This window comes from Schistocerca cancellata, chromosome 7 (genome assembly GCF_023864275.1).
Source record: "Schistocerca cancellata isolate TAMUIC-IGC-003103 chromosome 7, iqSchCanc2.1, whole genome shotgun sequence".
Classification (NCBI taxonomy): Eukaryota; Metazoa; Arthropoda; class Insecta; order Orthoptera; family Acrididae; genus Schistocerca; species Schistocerca cancellata.
Genome location: NC_064632.1, coordinates 556,719,545 through 556,742,385, shown reverse-complemented (window position 1 = coordinate 556,742,385; position 22,841 = coordinate 556,719,545). Strand labels below are relative to the sequence as shown.

Sequence of the window (22,841 nt, the reverse complement as noted above, 5' to 3'; positions counted from 1 at the left end):
AAGAAATGCTAACATATTCTCCAATCATAGAACTGTTTATGATAATGCTGAGACAGAACTTCACAATGACACTCACAGCTTATGGGATAGATGCAGCACAGTTCAAATTCAGGAAGGTGTTGAAAAGGCTGAAAAGCTTGGGGTTTCCAGAGTACTCTTCAAGTCTGAGATGAACTACTCTACAACTGAAAATGGGTGTCTTGCAGTAATTTGGGACATCAACAAGTTCTAACAAAATTTATTTGGCAAGCCATTCACTACTGTGATGGATCACCATTCTCTATGCTGGCTGACTATCCTGGTAAATCCATTGGGTCATCTGGTGAGATGTGCACTGAAAAACAAGTGCCCATAGTTTCCAATTGTGACTTTCAGCACAATCACTTTCATACTGCTGGACACAGTCTTGTTTTGCTGGTGACTGTAAGCATTCAACAATCCAAAAAAGTCTTTGAGTTGTGTAGGGCCCTGTCAGGTTGGTCATTGATGAGATTTCCTGGAAGCTTGATATCTGTCCATGGAAGATTCTCATTTGTCACATCCTCCCGTCCATAGGTGGTCATCTTGATTAGCTTTCCTGAACTTGGCAGGTAGGTGAGTGGCTGGTATCATTGTACAGTGACAGCAAATAGCTCTGGCATGTTGGGTAGCGGTCTCATGTAGGGTACGGCAATGGGCTTCAGCCCACAGATTGGCTATAATTGTCTGTAGTTGACTAGCAAGAAAAGGACTGTTGTGATCATTTCCAATCCTGTGTGGTGTAAAGATAGAACAAGTGGTGTTATTAACACAGGATTATTCATCAATTAGTCAGCACTCATTTAGAGAACTAGTACATGAAGCCGAGTACAGAACAGTTCTATAGCTGCCAACATACATTCCATGTAAGGACCACAAAGGTAAGATATGAGAAATTAGGACTCATATGGAAGCATATTGACAGTTATTTTTTCCCTCATTCTATCTGTGAGTGGAATAGGAAAGGAAATTACTAGTATTGGTATACAGAACCCTCCACCATGCACCGTATGGTGGCCTGCAGAGTATGTATGGAGACATAGATGATTGATGTCTTGCAGCATAATAGTCATCAAACACTTGTCTTCTTTCACTGCAGTAAAGTACAATGTGTGCAGGGCAATGCATCATAAAAATGTCTCTTCTTTTGTGGAGCATTATAATTGGCAGAAGAGGTGGTTGTAACTGTGTTGGTCAGATGCTGGGCTGTCTTTTGACGTCTACAGCATTAAGTCTATGTTCACTTATTGTGGCATGTTCAACTGGTGGCAGAGATTGGTACTACAGAACAATATCTCTGTTCCTCAACATTTTCTATTACCTTCTGACATGTGGTGTCAACATTCATGGCTGCTACCTCTTGTGTATTCAGACTGACATTTCTGGCTGATATAGCTTCTCTCACTTTCTGGGATTTTAGAGAGGCAAGGTCATGATGGTCTTTCACAATTATGAAATGAATCACATTCTGGAGTTGATTCTACGTCTTTTGGTGACTCCTTCCTGCTGCATTTCCTCAATGTGCTGGCACCACTTTATGCTTTCCTCTGTTGTTGTGACATCCTTTACCAGCAGAGCTCCGTACATGTCTTCTGCAACCCCTTTCATCAAATATGAGATTTTGTCAGCTTCTGCCATATTTGGATTCTCAATGTGGCATAGGGTCTAAACATTCACTGATAACAGTGAGTCATTTCCCCATGACTTTTGTGAGCCCTGTTCTTCAGTTAAGTGGACTCACTATTGATTGTCATAAAATGTTTTCTTCAGTTCAGTCTGGTATTTGTCCTAGCTACCAAGGTTCTCTTATTGTTCTTGAACCACTGCTGGACTGTGAATCCAAGTAAAAGTGCACTTTTACCAAACACACCATGTCATCCTATCTGTTTTACTTTATGACTTGGTCAAATCATTAGAAACATTTCATCGGGCCCTGTCCAATGTCTCCAGAAAATACTGATGGATGCCTGATGTGTGACTGACTTGCTGCTGATTTGGAATCCATTGGTCTGCTGAATATATGGACTTCAGGAATGATGTCCTACTTTTATTCTGTTTCTTGTCCATGTAAGCAATGCATTTTACATTATCTAATTAGAGCCACAGTGATATGGATGAGTTGTAGTACTTGGCATCTCCACCAAAAAATGTCACATCATAATCACAATCAAGTACAAATCCATAATTAGGGTTGTCAAAGAAGTACACTACTTAGTATTGAGAGTACATTTGTTATGGACGTCAAAGACAGACAGAGAACTGCTCCCTGGATGGACATTTATAAAACACTGATTATTCCAGAATATGAAAACATTACAAACATAAGAGATTTTGAGAAACTTAAGAAATGATAAGTGCTAAATAACAAGTATTTGCTGGAGACTGAGTCTGGACTGGCAACCCGCAGAACAGCAGCCTGTGATGCTAATTGGTACTTCCTTCTGCATGCAGCCCAGCTCACGGCAAGTGATGTCATGAAGGCTGGATATTCATACTCATACCAAACACTTTCTATGTGATTCTTTTACCAGTCAGTGATTTGAGACTTTTTAGTGTTCCTTCCCAAGAATGAAAATCAGATTATATTTTGTGAATGTGGTGCCCCAACACTTGTTAAGTATCTTTAAGAAATAAAATGTAAAACATATGCCAAGAGCTGATAGTGAACATTAGGATGGATTTGATTTTTAGGTTACTAGATGACAGTCTGAATAATGAAACAGGTTGTGAACAATAAAGAATTTATTAGCAGGTTTTGGCAGCTGAACTATGGCATCTTTTAATTAAGTCAGTTTTATTACAATTGTATGAGAAAAAATAAAAATAAAACTTCCTTAGTACCTGAAAGTTAAATTAATGCCTTACTCTGTTTGCTTCTTTGACAGAATTTGATGGTAGTAATATGGAATATGTTATAAAAGTGAATTGTGTACCTGAGTTAATATTATAAAATTTTTAATTATTATTTATACTATGATACTGTGGTTATAGAAACTACTTATGTTTCACGGTAATACCTTGAATTTTCCTTGAGTATAGTTCCTATTACTTTTTAATTAAAGCCTAGAAAATCTTACGGAGAACAATATTTGCACCCTTTACCCTAAAACCCATCCTTTTCCTTAGTAACTAAATTTTCATTTCATAGTTTATACAACAAAGGATTTATTACACTAACAGTCTATATTATTTTGTCCACATCTTTTCCATACATCTGGCGTGGTGAGACACTCCATACCGTCTTTTCTCTTTCTTCTCAACTTTCTGCCACCTTCTGTTTCACTTTAAATATTTGTTCAACCAACTAAAGGGAAAAAGAATAGATACACTTTTACACGATTTGAGTTCAATATAACTTTACAAGACCTGTATTTAGGTAGATTTTTTATTTAAGGCCACAAAAAGCAACATATTATTTTCCAGTGTCCTAATAATCAGCAAAAGTGTCCCTCTAAATTATAAATGTATGACAGACAGAAATGTTCTATCAAGACAAATGATAGGTTTAATTTTCTCAGTATGTCACTAACTGGAATGAGAAGGGCATAGGTTCACTGAACATGCACTGAAAACTTATCAGTTACATTCTGCGAATGAAGGTATACTTGGATAACATAATAAGAGTGATACTTGCCTGAAGATACCGTTGTACAACCATGTGTGCAATGACCTCCTTCTGCTCATTTTCAATGAGTACATCAAGGAACTCTATGTTTCGTCTGTCAGTAGCAGTCAGAATGCGGCCTGCTGAATCTGACCCAGCAGCCAGGGCTAGCAGCTCTGTTGCCATTGTCTCACACTGCTTACCAGCAGCTATCAAGTCTTTAGCTCTCTCTTTCTCCTGTTACAGGCATTTAAAACACATTTTAGTACCTAAATTATGTACTTACAGTTGCAGTAAAAATAAATTATTTCATTTAACCAAAAATAAATTATTTCATTTAACCACTAAGATTTCCGATACAAAATAAGAATCATACAGCCATCATGAATGGGATACTTCATGGGGTTGACCAGCCACGTTATCAGTAAGTTCCTTAGCAACAAGTGAATGTTGCATCTTGTGTGCCTGTTTAGTGAGGACAACTGCAATGAGCACACACTGAGTATGACTTTGTATTTATGCTGCTGATGAGAGAAGAGAAAGGATGGTGGCATATATCCTGCTTCCATTGAATAGCATCAGGTGGTCACCAAGCACATAGCCCTAATGCAGCTGACAGATTATAATCAACAATGTTGCATGCCACCAGGCTATTACTGACTGTGAGGTTTGGAATTTAAATGAAGACAATGGTGCATGTCAGGTGATCGGAAATTATGCACCACCAAAGCTTCTACATTACTGGTAAAGTGTCAGTGATATAAATTTCTTCCTCTCATGTAATGTGGCTTGCACATGCATTTAAACTGCTTCACATCATGCACCTGCTTATGCTTGGCAATGTTTAATTGTTTTTTAATTATGATGTTAACAATTTACATGAAGCTAAATCTGAAGCATTAGAAGAAGAAAATACACATTTGGTAAGAAAAAATGTTAATCACAAGAAGGGTTCTACTGGAAGTTAATACCAAATGAAAATCTGGATAAAAGACAATAAAAATACGATGTTCAAATGCCATCTGAGACAGCTGTAACTTGTATTGAAAATGTATTTACCATATAGTGCATGGAACTGGAACTTATTCAGCCATAAAATGGCAGATGGAAACACCCGAAAAATGAAACTGATGTCACGACCAAAGGTGGGGGATTCTGAGTAATGAACTATGATGGCACTGTACCTAAAATAAGATGTCATACTGTTTCATTTACTTAGTCTCTTGTGAATTCAGGGGGTGGTTAAGGTCCATATAAAGGCAAATGCATCACTATAACTGAATATAACTTCAACTGTATCATTTACGTCATAGAAGTAAAACTTATGCAAGAAATGTTAGCCCTTCGATGAAACTATACATTTTCATGGGCAGCATCATCAAAGAAAGTTAATTATGGGGATGCTATCATACCATATCGCAAAAGAAATGGAACTAAACTGGAAACTTTAACTGCATTATGACTATGTGTTGGACAATTTAATAGAGGTTGCCTATCACCAACTTATCAACATCCTGAAATAGCTCACCATAACTCTCCATCTTGCTAGTATGATATGTCTGTGATGTACCAGTAGGAATAAAGGCATAATTTCGTGGAGAGCTTTCCAACAGTAACAAATTATACGGATCACCATTTGCTTAGTCCAAGACCAGTTCAGGTTTATAAAATGTTGGTATTCTGTCATTCAATTTTGTAACAGGACCAGAGAATGTGAGTGCAATGATTTATCCCAGTAGCCCTTGTTTGTTTAATGTACATATACAGTATTCTTTATTTTATGATGAATTAACTGGTAGCAACAGCATGAACTTCTTCAGGGTGGTATAAAGTTATATCACTTCTAAAGGGCTAAAACAGTTTGTTATTTCCTAGTATGAAATCAGAAATATCTCTTCTTAACAGTCTTTTTTGCAGATTTTTAGAACAGAAAAACATCCACACAAAGTTTTGGAAGCACTGTAACTGCATTTTATTATTTTTAGGTGATATTTTGGCTTTTTATAGCTTATTTATACTTGAATGTTGATTCGGATTGCAACAAGTGAAAAACTGAAAGGAAATGAGTATATGACTGTTGTTCACATGTAATAATATGAAGGTGAATCAAATAAAAACAGGATTTCAGTCCCCGATCATCAACAGTTGGTAGGACTGGACCTGCACTTCTAGTATTAATGGATGGGGCCATTAAGAGTGGGGAGAGCTAGCCATTACATACTTCCAACAGCTTCGTCAGTAACACTCAAAATGTCAGAGCAGCAGGTGCTCCACTGTTAATGCATATTTATAAAATTTCTTGCTCGTGAAGGAGTTCAAACAACAGAAGTTTTCAACAAATTGACTGCACAGTTCAGTGATCAAACACTGTCAAGGATGCATGTGTTCATCTGCCATAAAGAGTTCAAGGAAGGTCAAGAACATGTGGAAAATCAGCAACAGGATCATCACATTACAGACAAAAACTTTCATGTGGTTTGAGAGATTCCTGAAGGTGATTGACAGGCAAGAGTATTGGAAATTGCAGAACAGGTCAGAATAAGTTATGAGAGCTGTCAAGCAATCATCACAAATGACCTGCAGTTTCTACAGTGTGTTCCAGATGGATCCCTTGCTGTACATCAGAAGTTGAGATGTCTGGAGGTCTGTCAGAGGCTTATAGCAAGGTTTGCAAAAAAAGGTGGTGCATTTTTGAGTTGGATCATTAAATGTGACAAAATGTGGGTCCTGCAATATACTGCCGAATCCAAACAATCCAATAAGGAGTAGCAGAGGACTGTCAGCTAGCAACACACAATATTACTGCGAGCTGTTGAAGAGGGTTAGGGATGCATATTGATGCAAAAGAAGAGACCAACCACTTTCATGGTCATCGTCCTCTGTGAAAATGCCAGGGGCCATACACCAGTTCTAAAGGTCTCCACACTACAGGAAATGCACTGGGCTCAACTTGATCATCCTACTTGCAGCTCAGACCTACCAATCGGTGATTTACATTTGTTTGGACTTCTTAAGGAAGTTTTGGGAGGCCACTGATTTGAAGGTGACAAGAGTGTGAAGGAACTTGTACACAATTGGCTCCTGATGTAACAAGCTTCATACTGTGATGCTGTGATGAAAAGCCTTCCTTCTCAATGGTAAAAAATATTTCTAAAGTGGTAAACTATGTGGGAAAATAAATTTTTGTTTTTTGCTAATGAATTAAAAAAAAATCCCATTTATATTTGATTCACTCTCTTACAATATGAACACAGTTAATATATAAGATCTTGCAAATGACTTGTATTTGAGTGTTAACAATGAACTTTTGGATAAGAATACTACAGTTACAAAAGTTTTGATTCCTTTAAGATGATGGTTGCATTTTAAGTCAGTAAAATAGCTTGTAAAGAAAACCTTGGAAACCAAAAACATATGGAACTCTGATTAACCTGTCTGGAGAACCTATGCCAGAAATGTCAGTTAAACATAGGATATAATGAATGAAATGTTTGCTACTGACACAAAAAAATTTCAAGACCTGAAGCGTCCAATTAGCAGACGGATATATTCTTGAACTAGCAAGCAAGTTTATGTCTTAACGACACTGTAATCTGAATGAAGTACAAACAAAAAATGATGTGTACAACAGAGTTTCCGACAATTTAAGGTACATAAATTGAAAGTTTCAACTGTCGGATTACCTTGGGCTATCGATGATCCATTTGTTTTGACACAGTGTTCAGTTTTGCTATAATATCTAGATTACCCTTTAGTCTAACATTAAACTGTTACACAAAAATGCTGTTTCTTAATAATTCTGTTTCTATAATAGGCCACTGTAGCAAAAGGGGGTGCAGGGAGGAGAAAAAAAATGCCAAATAAAAGTAGCAAGGAGTGACCATCAGATCCCCCAAATATAATTATAAGAACTGCTGACCTATAATAAATTTTCTAGTGTGTTTCAGATTTTTTCTCCTTTTTTTTTCAAATTGTGAGCACATGACATCACATTCAACCTTCCATTTGCTTTTGTATTGTAATACTCAAGGAGAATGATAGGAAAGGATTCATGAGTGGACTTATGTGCTAATGTCTGAAAGTTCCTCCTGGAGAAAAACAACATTATTACTGTAAGTATCACAAATAAAAAGTATGCTGAATTTTCATCAGCCAGTAATTGAATAATATTCTAGATTATAAAAAGCCATATTTCATATTTTATGCTAAATTGATACATGCTGTCCATCATTATATTATTTTGTAATGTTAGGTATATATTATACTGTGTCAGTATTATAGCTTATTAATTCTTTTATGTTTAAGCACCTGTGAATATGAATTTGTCTTTAAAAGTAAGCTAATAGACTCACCTTTGTAGAAAGTACAACAAAGATATTTGACAATTTAGCTGCAGTGTCGACAGGAGCTGGTGACACTAGGATGAAGTCTTCAATTGTTTTGTTGTTATTGTTTTTGCTGCATATCATTAAGTTGTAAACAAACTGAAAATTTAAGAACACATTTATAGTGTGGTATGCAAGAAGAAATATTATTGTTGTGGCTCTTGTTTTTTTATGAATCACAATCTTACTTTACATTATTACAATGCTCCTCCTCCACTCAAGTGATCACAAATTTTGAATGTTCATGATGGATTAAAAGTGATTTCTGGGTCACAACGTGAGGTCAATGGCTGCTCAACCAAGTAGTCTGTGCATACCTCACACACTGACTCAAGGCTTCGACCTGTCACCAAACATATTGCCTTGCAAAATTCAAACCAACTTTTAATCAATCATGAATTATCAGGCCAGTAATATAGTCTGCTAAGAATAAAGAACACAGATCTGTCAATTGTAGAAAAATCAGGAGAGATATTCAAAGCAAAGTTTCCTAGGACACAGGTAAGCATAAATATTACATTCAATTTCACACCTTTATTGTTACAAGAATTGCACGAAGACCGTAGAAATTAGCACACTGTAAGCTGATACCATACATTATAATTACACCTGATAATTACATCTTACACACAAGAAAAACATGCATACATGGGTACATAAGCAAATATAAAAATGATCCCTTATCTTTTAAAATCAGAGCAACATTTTATATTTTGAATTTATTCTTCAGAACAATTGGATTAAATGTAAAACAGATAGTAACATCTTACTATGTTTTTAATAATCTCAAAAGAAATGTTTCTCTATTATTCAGGACAATGAAAATGATGATGATTGAGTCTTCAAGGGATCATACTGGTAGTCATCAGTCCCTAAGATCACTTAGTGCTCGGTTCATAATATTATTGGGGTGAGAGAAGGGTGGCACTCTCCTGCTGGACTGGAGGTAAGCCAGCTGACTGGAATTAGTTCTGCAAGACAAGGAAGAGAGATCATTCGTGGGGAATCTAAGAGTCTATGGTGCTATACTTGTAGGAATGCCACTGGTCTACAGGAAGTATAGGACTTGGCACGACCTCAGACTGGTAGTTAAGGTGTGAGTGGTATGTTCCTGATGGTTTTATTTTCATCATTGCAAGTATTGGTCATAACCTGTCTTATTTCCATAAAATTATAAAGTTTTGGGGATATTGCAGTAAGGAGAGAAGTGACATCGTGGCCCCCCCAAGCTGATGTTGTGGAGGATGGCACTCCTACCTCCACCCCAACCCTTGTGTGCACTTAGATGGGTCGCTATTCTGGTATCCTGGCCTGGTGAGTCTGAAGACCTGCCAGAAGTCACGGAACTCTGTAACAGATGCTAGGCAGCACTGCAACAGCTGCAGGTGCTGGTGTCACCACTGAATGTGCTGTCCATCAAGGCATGCCTGGCTCGCCAGCCTAATGGTGCCTGCAGCCACCCTTTAAAGTTAGCAGTGCAAAGGCTCAATTTCAGAAGTGATTTTGCTGAGCTTTGGTATCATTGTCACCACAAATCATTGTTGCGTTCTCTGGATTTGCAACAGCTTAGGTTTTTGCACTTTGATACATGTCGGACTCGTTATTCTGCGGTGTTGTCTCTTTTGTCTGTTCTCCTCTTGTTGTTGTTGTCTTCCTGTTTGCTCTTAGCGACTTGCTGTTGACAGCCTGGTCAATGAGCCAGTTTCTATAGGTTCTCAAGTTGTTGGATTCTAGACACTATAATTTGTGATGAGGTAAAAGGTTTGCAGCATCCCACAAATTGGAACAGCAACACCAACAACTGCTCCTGCAGCAATTGAAATGGCAGGTCCTGCAGCATTTTCACCAGCAACAACAGTAGCAGTGGCAGCAGACTGAATTACTCCATCAGGATATTCTGCTTTTGAAGGATCAAGTGCAAGTTCAGAGTCCCCTACCCATGCAGGTGGCGGTCACTTGCCAGGTGAACAGCTACCTACCTGCACTTCCACATTTTAACAGTGTTAAAGAGGATTGAGACACATATTTGTAGTGAATGAAACAGAACTTCACAGCCTTTCGGGTCACTGATGATACTCTCCAGTGTCCATTATTTCTTTCATGGAACTTTTCCAGAGATGTTTTTCTTCCTGAAGAAGTTGGCTCAGCTGCTGAATTAGATTACAGTCACTTTTGAGGAGATGTGTTCCTTGCTTTAGAGTTAGTGTTCATATTGGTTCCAAGAGGTTTCACTGTGACTTGAGGTTCATCAACGCTACACGCAACCTAGGCAGTCAAATTGCACTTGTGTGACTGATTTTCAAGGTTTGAGGCACTGTTGCGATTTCCTTGTATGAACTCTGATTGAAAAACCTCATACGCCAACTCCTTGATTCTAGAAATAGTAGTCCAGTTTGCTACCAATACAGAGGTACACACTGCTGCTCTCAAGCTGGATGACCCTGCCTTGGACGATATTTTGAAAATTGAACACTCTTTTGACATCATGCAGGAAGTAAAGAGCATCTTATGGTTCGGCGACAAGTACCAGCAGTTCAGATGCTGCATTGCACCCCTTGAGGGGGGGGGGGGGGGGGGGAACTCTTGTGAGCTACATTCCAGACAGAAGCAGAGATTCATCAATCTCTGATGTGCCATGGCCTCTAAACACTACAGCAAAAAGCCTGTCCCCCCTCCCCTGATGGTCAACATTGGCAGTGGGGTTCTTTGTCATATCTAGACTGCTTCATGCACACCTGCAAGCAAACTGTCCCAATTGCTGGACACACTGCACCTGTTGTGGGAAGGTGGACATTTCTCAACTGTCGGTTGCAATCTGTCGGGACATTAGGATCCTGTTCTCCACATGCATGTAGGGACGGTACATGAACTTCAGGCAATTGTTCCTCAGTACAGTCCTTCCACTATCGAGTTGTTTATTACCCTCACAATTGCAAGTAAGGATAGCCATTTCCAGGTTGACACAAAAGCTACCATTTTCTCGGTCAACCTCCAAATGTATGCTCCTCTGGGTTCCCTTGGATTGGCCTTCCCTCATGCATTGTCTGTGTCTGGTGACTGTTCGTTACCCCTCCAGGATCAATTCACAATTACAGCTGCCTACAAAAAGATCACATGGCTGATATCTTTGTTGTCGATAGTCACCTGGTGGGCAACATTTTCAGTCTGGTTGCTTCTCACTGTTCGGATTCTCCATCACCTATGGAGTCACCTCTGACACTGTTTCCTTCCAGGAGCTCAATGACCTCTGTGCCACCTTCAAGCCTGTATTCAAACCTACCCTGGGGTGTGTCACAGATTTCCAGGCTCATATCTCTTTATGACCAGATACGGTGTCCCATTTCTGAATGACACAACTCACTCCATTCTCCGTAAGGACAACCATTAAGTAAGAACTTGACTACCTCCATGAAGCTGTGATGATTGAACCTGTTAAAACCAGCACTTGGACTACAATGATGACATCGGCCAGGAAACCCAATGACTCCCTCCAGCAATGCGAAGATTTTTAAGTGACAATCAGTGTCAAGGCACAAGTGTAAACCTACCTCATACTATAGCTAGAGGATCTCCTCACAAAACTTGCCCGTTTATTCCTTGAGTAATCTATGGTTCTATTGTAGACTTCAGTTAAATCTGAATTACTTTGGGATGAAATCATTTTCCAAAGAAGGTGATGAGTTTGTTAATGAGTTTCCTTTTTTTTCATTCATGTCATGGGCACTGTACACTCCAAATTAACTCTCCTGATGGAGGAGTTCAAGTGACATCAATGAATGTGTCCCAAAACAGACATAAATCCCATACTGGTATGTTTCATTGCTGAAGCTATTTTCATCAGGTCACTCTCTATAGAACACTATGAACCTGTCAGTACTGTTGCCTGGCACTCCCACTGTGACCACGGAATCTTCCTTTGACAAAGCTTTACATAATGATCTTACATCCTCTATCAGCTAATCAATACTAGCAGTTGGTTTAAAAAAGCTGCTGAGTTGGTACTCTGGACCTAGATCATCCTGAAATTGTTGGCCAACACCTGTACTATGTGAACCACCTAACAATAATACTTTCTCTTTATAGATTTTTCTACCTTCTTATTTATCAAATTCCTTTTGAAAGTTTGTTGTGCCGTTTCTACAGCTTCATCTACATATAGGTCACCTTCTTTTAAATGGGACTACAGATCTAATATATTTTCCACATTAATGACAACAAAGTCTGGGAAAGTCCTATGTCTGTTCCATCTATTACCTGCAGCCACTTCCCAATTCTATCTGCCCTTCTCCCTCATATAACCACATGTATCCTTGCCTTGTCTAGTTCAGCTTGATGAGCTGCAATGCTTTGCACCTGTTCCACAATTTTCTGATCTCTAGTGGTATATCCTCATTGACTCCCCTGATTCCCTCACCGCTACAGCTGCCTCAATAGAAAAAGCTACAGCAAGCACCATACCACACTCCAAAGTTAACAATCCTAGCATTTCTCACTTATGGTAAACCACACAAATATACCTACAATAAATTGATGGAGTACTGAATGAAGTGAAGAAATGTGTTTTAAAAAAATAGGAAAAACACGAAATACTAAACAACATTGCTGAATCAGGATATTTAAATTTACATTATTTTACATTAATGTAAGTCAGATAAGAGTTAATGACTGTAATTTCTACCAAACACATACACTTTCCTAGCTTTCTTTATCATTTAGTTTTGTTGAGCAAAATCACTTTGACAATGTCACAGCTGCTAATTCCTCTTTCCAGAGTAGCGCTTCTGGAGATATTGGGTTTGCCTGAAGTCTGGAGTCCAAAGGATTTCTGCCTGAATCTCAGTCTCCTGAGTTGTGAACTGCATTTTCAAGTCCCCCATTTTGGTATAATATGCCAGTGCCACAAAAACTGACACTCATATGCCAGCCATTAAAAAACATGTTGGATGGCTTCAATGTGTGCCTTCAAATCATGCATTTGCTTTCCACCAACTCTCATATGCCTTTTCCTCAATATAATTTATAGTCTGGATTAACTTCCCATTCTAATTCCCTGAGACCACAAATTTGAGCTATTTATAATAATCATATGTCTTTCACCATCTGAATATTAATAGGGATGCCATCAATAAATTTTCTGCCTGAAAGAAAACTAAATATATTTCACAAATATAATTTCTGGGAGAGTGGAGGATTTTCATTGAAAAAACTGGCATTATGACAGAAAAACTCAGGACTTGATATCAAATCTTTAAGTACAGGGACTGATGACCTTTGCAGTCTGGTCCTTCAACCCCACAAACCAACCAACCTTTAAGTACACTCTTGTACACTCTCAGACCGTAAGTATGAAATTTGTGCAAATATAGGCATCCTTTTGTGTCAATAAGGTCTTGAAATTAAAAACTTAGTTGTAATAAGGCAGCTTCTATGAGTGCAAAATGATCACAGATCATAACTGTTTGTGAGATTTGATTTATTTTGATAGCATTTGGACTGTAGTGAAATGATTTTATTGGGACATTAATCATGACAATCAACAGACTGTTTGCAGTGTGTTAGGAAGTACTATCTATCCTACTATCATCTAGCATCTCCAGCTGACAATGTGAGACTGTTGGTGTGCACCCTGAATACCACAAATAGCCCTTAAATCGATGCAGCAGGTATCCAAAGAAGATTCTATGCCATTGATACACCTTTGTCTGCACATATTACAGGTTGCTATTTATGCAAACCAGACCTGTGTTAGTTATATGTTTTCTGCTACAGAAGAGGTGATACAATGCAACAAGTGTGGACACTTGTTTTCAGAGATGACAGAGCTACAAATTTAAATTTTTGAATCAATTTCCGTTCATCACTCACTGTGAGGAATCAGAGAATATTTCATTCAGGACAGTCTGAATACAGGCTGCTGTCCATATAATTGTGACTAAAATGGAATAACTACAGCAATATGAGTAAGACATTGAAATGAGAAGAAAAAATTTAAAAATGAATCTGATTTGCAATTGAAGTCAAACAAAAATGAGTAGATATTTAGGACTACTGAAGGATAACAATGTTACTTTAATACACAGCATTCAGAATTGATGGCTATACTGAGAACAGAGTGGAAGTTATAACTAGAAAATTATATAAGAGGACACTAGTACAAAATTGATTGCCAATTTGTAAAAATGCACAATATCACAGCAGAAAACAAGTCCCTTCTTTTCCTGCATCTGTACTCTAAAACTACTATTAAATATATGGCAGAGTATAGCCCAACTTCTGACTGTACCACACATCAGGACCTCTTCCTGTCCCATTTGCATGAAGAATGTGGGAAGAAAGACTGCTTAAATGCCTCTGTGGGCACTATAATTAGTCTAAGCTTTTCTCTAGAGTCCCAGTGAGAGTGATACATGGGCACTGCTGTATAATCCTAGATTCCTTACTTGGAACTAGTTCTTCCATCTTCAAGTCTTGGCCAGTTCAACTTTTTAACATTTCTGTGATGCTCTCCCATGACTCATACAAAAATGTGAGCATTAGTACTGCCCATCTCTGTTCACTTTCAATATCCCCTGTTAGTTTTATAGTCCTTCTGTGTGAATACTGTACACATTAACTTGATAACAAACATCTTAAACTATTAATAGTCAGCTGTTAACTAATCAACATAAAAATATAATTTGGTCATTTTCCATTTAGTATTTCATTTTTCACATTCCTCAATTTTGTCTTTTCAGATCAATAAATATAGAAGTCCAGTCCTGTGGGTGCAGTCACCATAATCGGTGAGTTTATTTATTTTCTTAATAAACCATACTGATGCTCACGTAGCTTTTTTCCTCCTGCAGTACAGATGATATTTTGGTACAGAGTGTCATGTACAGTTTTTGTGGTTTGCACACTGCCAATATTTTATCAAAACTTACGAAAAACTGTACTCACAAATCAGAACACACAGATTTATGCCAGTGGTTTGGCAGTAAGTGTGATGGCTCCACAGTAGTCTAAGCCAGCTGTCTGTTTTATTACAGAGCTGGTGCGTGCAACGTTAACAATTACACTCCATTTTGCTGACAACACAAAATATAGAATACATGATTATCATTTGCTACCCGCCAGGGTAGCCGAGAAAGCTAATTCGCTGCTTCCTGGACTCGGGTAGGCGCGCTGGCTCCGGATTGAATCCGCCCGCCGGATTAACAATGAGGGCCGGTAAGCCGGCTGGCCTGGATGTGGTTTTTAGGCGGTTTTCCACATCCCACTAGGTGAATAACAGGCTGGTCCTCACGTTCCGCCTCAGTTACGTGACCCACAGACATTTGAAGACGTTCGCACTATTTCATGACTTACACTAGAAGCAGACAGCTGGGGTACACTACTTCCATCGTGGGGGGTTCGGGGTGGCGTCAGGAAGGGCATCCAGCCACCCTCTGCCATTAAAACTGCCAAATCCGTATTAACAAAGCTGACCCTGCGTTGGAGTGGGACAAAGGCCCCGAGAAAGAAAGAAAGAATGGTTATCATTTGCTGCCACTACTGTACTAAACTTACCTACTGCCTGGACAGCATATATTTATTCTTGATAATAATGCTCTTTTGCTGGTACAATCCCTCATCTATACTGTTATAAGAAGTTATTCCTTAACTGACTGAACTGGTATTCGTGTTGTTGGCATCAGGAAGCTACAGAAGCCTTCAGATTATTTCCTGTCAAGCCAGTATTCTAATTATGCGGTTAATTTAATGTAATTTTAAGGCATTCGACCTGGTAGCAGAGCTTACTTCAGTTAAGTAGTCAGCTGTATTAAAACAACGCTAAACTGTTTATGTAAGTTAACAGGAATTCCATCAGACTCATCTTACTGGGTGCATTATAACTTGGCCACGGGGACTTAGGGGAGCTGGAGAAATACGTTACAGCAGGTAAGTTCACTGACATAGAGGCAGAAACATTCCACACACGCCGCCACTCAGAATGGACAAAAGAAGACCGCAGGGAGTGGCACAAAGGGCGTCAATGAAACCAGCCCTTTCGCTGGAGCGTTGATTCTCAGTTATTTCACGGTCGAAAACGTCAGTTCACAGTGCGATGTGCAGCAGGAATACGTTCTTCACACCCTTTGACACCGCTGACACCCATGGGTGTTTCAGCGTTTCTCTAAGGACATTGTGGGGTTGCATCCCCATCGACGATGATCGCAACTGTTCGGAACGGAGTGCGACCACAGTTTTTGCTCTCGTGTATATAACCACTAGGGGCTGTTGGAAGAAATCTGAACGTGATCCGGAACAGGTAAGGATGCTTGTGCTTTCTCAGCGCTCGTATTTTCCGTCCCCTTGCAGCGTGATCATGGGGGGGTTTGTGACATTAACCCATGCGTGAATAAAACGGCAAAGGGTTCGTCTAAGAACCCCCAGTTCGGCGAAACCCTCGGTGTCGCCCACTCGCCTTTGTTGAGCAACTTATAAAGGTGCCTGTGCAGACAGCCACCATGACGAGAGTACCAGACGCCTGCAGGCAGGCTACGCTGCAACTCTTCCACCGCTACAATCCTGCTCTTGCGCCTGATAGTAGGCCACCTGGGGTTGGAGAGTGTCGAAGGGGTCGTTGGTCTGCCAGCGTCTAGGCCTTCGTCATGGGTCCTGTCTGTACAGGTACATTCTTAAAATTCTCAATAAAGCTGAGTAAGTGCCACTATTGGCGATTTGAGTGTTCTTAAAGGGACCCTATGCCGTTTTATTCGTGCATTTGGCAATGTCACATCCCCCTGTCATCACGACACAGGACGACACCAAATGGGAGTGCTGAGAAAGCGTAAGAATCCTTAACTGCTTCTGATCACGTTCAAATTTAGTCGAATGGTTTCCAATACCCCTTAGTGGTTCCATCCTGTACAGGAAAGCAAAAATTGCTATCGCTGTGCTCTGCAAACTGGTGCGATCCCGTTCGATGCGGATGTCCTTTGAGGAGGCTTGAAACGCCCATGGATGTCAACCAGTGTCAAAGGGAGTGAAGAACGCCAAGCAATGTCTTACTTGGCCGCTCGTACGAGAACCGTGTGTTTTGTACATTGGGCATCGCTGTTCTGACGTCCATCGCAGTGTCGTCAAAAAAAGGGGTGAAATGTTGGTAAGAGGGGCTGTGACGACCTTCCTATCGTGTGACACGTCCAGGGCGACACTGAGCATAATTGTGCTGAATCTGGTGCCAATGTGACATCATCAACCCACCTCACACCTTTTTTTTTGCATGCAGCGCTGTCGAACCCGATTTTGATGTCGCAGATGTAATGGTTCTTTATTTACGTGACCATTACGACACTCCAACAACAGTTCTCGATACCAGCAATATCGTACTTCTTTTCTGCAAAGTAACAAACATATTTTTGTGACAATATTCACATTTGGTTTCATTAATGTATAGGTACTCCGATGTATCGATATACACTCCTGGAAATGGTAAAAAGAACACATTGACACCGGTGTGTCAGACCGACCATACTTGCACCGGACACTGCGAGAGGGCTGTACAAGCAATGATCACACGCACGGCACAGCGGACACACCAGGAACCGCCGTGTTGCCCGTCGAATGGCGCTAGCTGCGCAGCACTTGTGCACCGCCGCCGTCAGTGTCAGCCAGTTTGCCGTGGCATACGGAGCTCCATCGCAGTCTTTAACACTGGTAGCATGCCGCGACAGCGTGGACGTGAACCGTATGTGCAGTTGACGGACTTTGAGCGAGGGCGTATAGTGGGCATGCGGGAGGCCGGGTGGACGTACCGCCGAATTGCTCAACACGTGGGGCGTGAGGTCTCCACAGTACATCGATGTTGTCGCCAGTGGTCGGCGGAAGGTGCACGTGCCCGTCGACCTGGGACCGGACCGCAGCGACGCACGGATGCACGCCAAGACCGTAGGATCCTACGCAGTGCCGTAGGGGACCGCACCGCTACTTCCCAGCAAATTAGGGACACTGTTGCTCCTGAGGTATCGGCGAGGACCATTCGCAACCGTCTCCATGAAGCTGGGCTACGGTCCCGCACACCGTTAGGCCGTCTTCCGCTCACGCCCCAACATCGTGCAGCCCGCCTCCAGTGGTGTCGCGATAGGCGTGAATGGAGGGACGAATGGAGATGTGTCGTCTTCAGCGATGAGAGTCGCTTCTGCCTTGGTGCCAATGATGGTCGTATGCGTGTTTGGCGCCGTGCAGGTGAGCGCCACAATCAGGACTGCATACGACCGAGGCACACAGGGCCAACACCCGGCATCATGGTGTGGGGAGCGATCTCCTACACTGGCCGTACACCACTGGTGATCGTCGAGGGGACACTGAATAGTGCACGGTACATCCAAACCGTCATCGAACCCATCGTTCTACCATTCCTAGACCGGCAAGGGAACTTGCTGTTCCAACAGGACAATGCACGTCCGCATGTATCCCGTGCCACCCAACGTGCTCTAGAAGGTGTAAGTCAACTACCCTGGCCAGCAAGATCTCCGGATCTGTCCCCCATTGAGCATGTTTGGGACTGGATGAAGCGTCGTCTCACGCGGTCTGCACGTCCAGCACGAATGCTGGTCCAACTGAGGCGCCAGGTGGAAACGGCATGGCAAGCCGTTCCACAGGACTACATCCAGCATCTCTACGATCGTCTCCATGGGAGAATAGCAGCCTGCATTGCTGCGAAAGGTGGATATACACTGTACTAGTGCCGACATTGTGCATGCTCTGTTGCCTGTGTCTATGTGCCTGTGGTTCTGTCAGTGTGATCATGTGATGTATCTGACCCCAGGAATGTGTCAATAAAGTTTCCCCTTCCTGGGACAATGAATTCACGGTGTTCTTATTTCAATTTCCAGGGAGTGTATTACAGTGATATGGTTCTTGTGTGTATTCATTTCTGTGAGACTGTCGTAATCTTTGACTTACTTGTAACCGTTTTGGCGCGAATGCGCAAAGAGCAGTCTTTGTTTCACTTTGTAGAAGTTGTAATTTCACTTTGTAAAAAAACAGTCAAGTCTTGTGTTTGGTTAAAGTGGAAATTAAATATATGAAGATTGATACAAAACTGTTTTCTTGATGATGTGGCAATTTAGAAGAAGTATACGTGAATTTACAACAAGTTTAATAAAAATGTGGATCGTGACCACCAAGTCAAAAATTATTTCTACCATACCATTGTTCTGATCTGGGATTGTTTGATCATTAAGAATTTCCTGGAAAACCCATTTGTTAGGTCTTCAAATATTGCTAAAATACAGATCTGGACCTTCTAGCAGTCAAAGGGGAATCACCCTAGAATCAGCAAGATGAGCCATAACAACTTCGACAAAATCTACGTGGGGATCCATTCAAGATAAGTGCCAAAATTAATGACTTTTTTTCAGTGACTTCATTATTTCCATTCTGACGATACCATCCACAGTCAATAACTTTGTTGTTGCCCGATAAAGCGAACATATGCTGCGTGAGCAACATTATTAATCTGATTTCTAACCTACTTTGCAAGTGGTGGTATTGTTAGACAGGGAGCCACGGTTTTGCATCATAACAGAGAAAGTTGTACGCGCCTTTGACCCAAATTTTAAAGTTAAGCGTCGCAGTGTGTGGGAATCATGGTGTTCGAAAACGCGATCCTTTAATTCTATTGTGCAGTGTAGTTGATTACAGCAAGCGAGCTCAAATGGAGCTCAAATGAAGTATTTATGAAGAGGCTTGCACAGGGTACGAGAGCTGGATCAAACCAGTATTCAGATAAAAGATCAAATATACTTAAAACAATTCATGAGAAAAGAGGAGGCGTGCCAGTCAATCACTTACAAACCCATACCTCATTATGAACCACGGTGGGCGTATGTCTTTCTCTGGTAGACACACGCGTAGCATATCCAGTCTCAACAGTTGATGTCCTCAACTGTTGTACCTTCATCTGACTAGCAACTCGTACAAGTCACCAAAGTGCGCATCATTTACGACGGCGGCCGAGTTTAGGTTCGTTCTGCACATTTGATGTGACAAAACACAGTCAGCCAATGAACAGAGAACGACGTTGCCAGAGCTCGACTGCAGTGCAGAGCACGGACGAATGTCTTCAGTTTTAGAAACATTCAGTCATAAATAAAGTAATTGAACAAAAGCAATGTCTTGATAGACTTTCTTTTATAGAAAGTTTGGAAAAAGCATTATTTATACCAATTGCTTCATATTCTATTAATTGAATAAACCAAACAAGCAATAAGCCTCCTAATTCAGGCGATAGCAAGGAAAGGTGTTTGTATCACTCTCACTAACCGCTTTTTCTCAATAAAGAACAGCGGTAATTGTTTATTTCCTAATTTACTTCGACCAAACGTGAGTAATCCATAGTCATACCAACAGTGTTTGCCGGTATTTTGCGTGATATTTTGAAGTCCTCCGGGAATACTGTTCAATGATGAACTGCATTAGCGTAATGGTTAAGGTGTATGGCTACCAAGTAAAAGATTCTGAGTTCAAACCTTGTTTGGTGCTTAATATTTTATTTATTTAAAAACAATATAGAAGTGTCTTACTTCATGACTTTTATTCGTTTGAATGTAATTTTTTGAAATTTCTAGTGGCAACTAAAATCGACCGTACAGAAAGTATACGCTATGGACTTCTACCTCTGCAAACTCTTAAAAATTTCGTGCAGTGGTTTACTACATCTAATGCTGCACAATAACTGCGTTGAACATCAAAATAAAATTAAGTCATTTATGGGAGGAAGGTAAGAGTCAAGAAGATGTGTAAAAATCAAATTTTTGGGCCAAATAGTTTTTGTGAAATCGAATGATAAATCGAATGTCAAAGCAGTCGAAACATCATGTGTCTGCACAGGCGAGCAGTGCAGTGATGACAAAATCGCGCACAGCGCGGAATGCGGGGAGCACGTCTCTGTAGCAGCGAAAGGGTTAATGTGGCCGTGGTGGCTTTACTTCATAAACTGCGTGGTCCCCCCCCTCCCCCCCCCCCCAAACACAAGTTTACGAACTATACTATGGCGCTGCTTCTCTTGGCGCGTACAACTGGCAACGCAGCAATCTCCCGTGTCTGGGCGGGCATGCGCGCTACGCCAAGATAAAAGAATTGAAGTATAGCGGCAGAAACAGAAGTGAATAAAGCGCGCAGCGAGCCTTACCCTGCGGTCGTCCATCAGCGAGTACGTGTCGTGCTCCTTGGTCATGAGGTACTTGAGCACGTCGTTGTGGCCCTCTGCGGCGGCGAACCAGATGGGGGCGCTGCCGTAGTTGGTCTCGCTCTTGGGGGAAGCCCCGGACTCTACCAGCAGGCGCACCACGTCGATGTAGCCGGCGCGCGCCGCGCAGTGCAGCGAAGTCCAGCCGTTCTGCCAACACACGGGCACTGTGCAGTGGGTCCAGTCTCTCTCTCTCTCTCTCTCTCTCTCTCTCTTAGCAGAGTGAAGGGGCCATCACACGCTCAACGTTTATTACGCAATACTCAGTACTGCGCAATAATATTGATGGTCTGTGTATGGGATTGGCGGCTTACGCAATATATTAAAGTAGATCGCAGAGCATGAAAATATTGGCGCTCGTTCAATATACTGCGTAATATATTGTACCGTGTAAAGACAGTGATGCGCAATAAACGGCGATTCCTGCTGAAACCGAGAGAAATTTAATTCGCTCCGAACGAATTTCTGCAAAGAATTCAAACAAATCTAGCGGTTCTGGCGCTGCAGTCCGGAACCGCGGGACTACTACGGTCGCAGGTTCGAATCCTGCCTCGGGCATGGGTGTGTGTGATGTCCTTAGGTTAGCTAGGTTTCAGTAGTTCTAAGTTCTAGGGGACTTATGACCTAAGATGTTGAGTCCCATAGTGCTCAGAGCCATTTTTTTGAATTCAAACAAATAAATGACAAAATATCAAAGAGTGTGGTGGAGGATGTACAGTATATTGAAGTACCAAGCATTACTTTGAGAAATGAATTCCTGACTGTTAAGAAACGCCGGATACGTCGTTGTCAACAGTAGCAGAGGAAACTGAAGATCATGCTGTCAGGACAGTAAGCAAAAATGTTTATTTGCTTGAAGCAGTTTCCAGGATATCAAATAAGATCAGGCCAACCGGCCAGTGGGTAACATGTTTTTCTTTTCCTTGCAACAGTTGAGACACCACTGACATAAGATCATGTAAGCTTTCAATCCGTAATCAGTAAATAATTGTTTTGCATAATTTCCAACAGTTGTTACTCTAGGGAAATACGTTGAAAACAGTTATGTACACGATTAATTACACAGTTTACTTTTCAAACAATTCGTAATTAGTTGTTGCTGTTGTGTGTCACGAATCTATATGCTCCAGTAAATGAGTCCCTGTTCCACTGAAATGTTTACTGGAAGCTTTTCAGATGATTTCGTCTGTACTGTTGGCCGCGAATGCAGAGTTCCAAACCGACGCGTCCCATGCATAACTCTTGGCCAATAATATTGTGCCGTTCTACTACTCGCACTGTCGCGCGATATATTGACACAATGTTATTGCAATAAGTATTGGAAGTTTGAGGCCTCCTCTGCTTGTTCATCTGTAAATGTTGCGCATTCCTTCAACAAGGGAATTGCAAGACTATCAACAGTGGAAGTTCAGGGTTGATAACGCTCAGAACGACCGGCAGCAATCCAAGAACTTAACCGCTCGGAAGAAAATTATCGTCCTTCAATAACGAACGTGTTATCACAAGTAGCTAAATAAGACGAGACTTAGGACAACAATAGTTTGATGACACGTACACACTAATAATTATATTGACACAAGTATTCAAATTAATCAGTTTTATTCAGTAAATGGTGCGC

The 22,841-nt window shown here is 40.9% G+C and overlaps 1 protein-coding gene across 1 annotated transcript in view; it reads right to left on the bottom strand.

Moving 5' to 3' along the window:
- The window catches only part of LOC126092900 (ankyrin-3), a 345,337-nt gene that overhangs the window by 112,510 nt on the left and 209,986 nt on the right, over positions 1-22,841 (bottom strand). The window contains exons 14-16 of the mRNA XM_049908630.1: positions 21,167-21,373; positions 7,975-8,106; positions 3,653-3,859 (exon numbers count right to left, since the gene is read on the bottom strand). Coding sequence (XP_049764587.1) covers positions 3,653-3,859; positions 7,975-8,106; positions 21,167-21,373 — 546 coding nt within the window. The remainder of the gene's footprint in view (positions 1-3,652; positions 3,860-7,974; positions 8,107-21,166; positions 21,374-22,841) is intronic.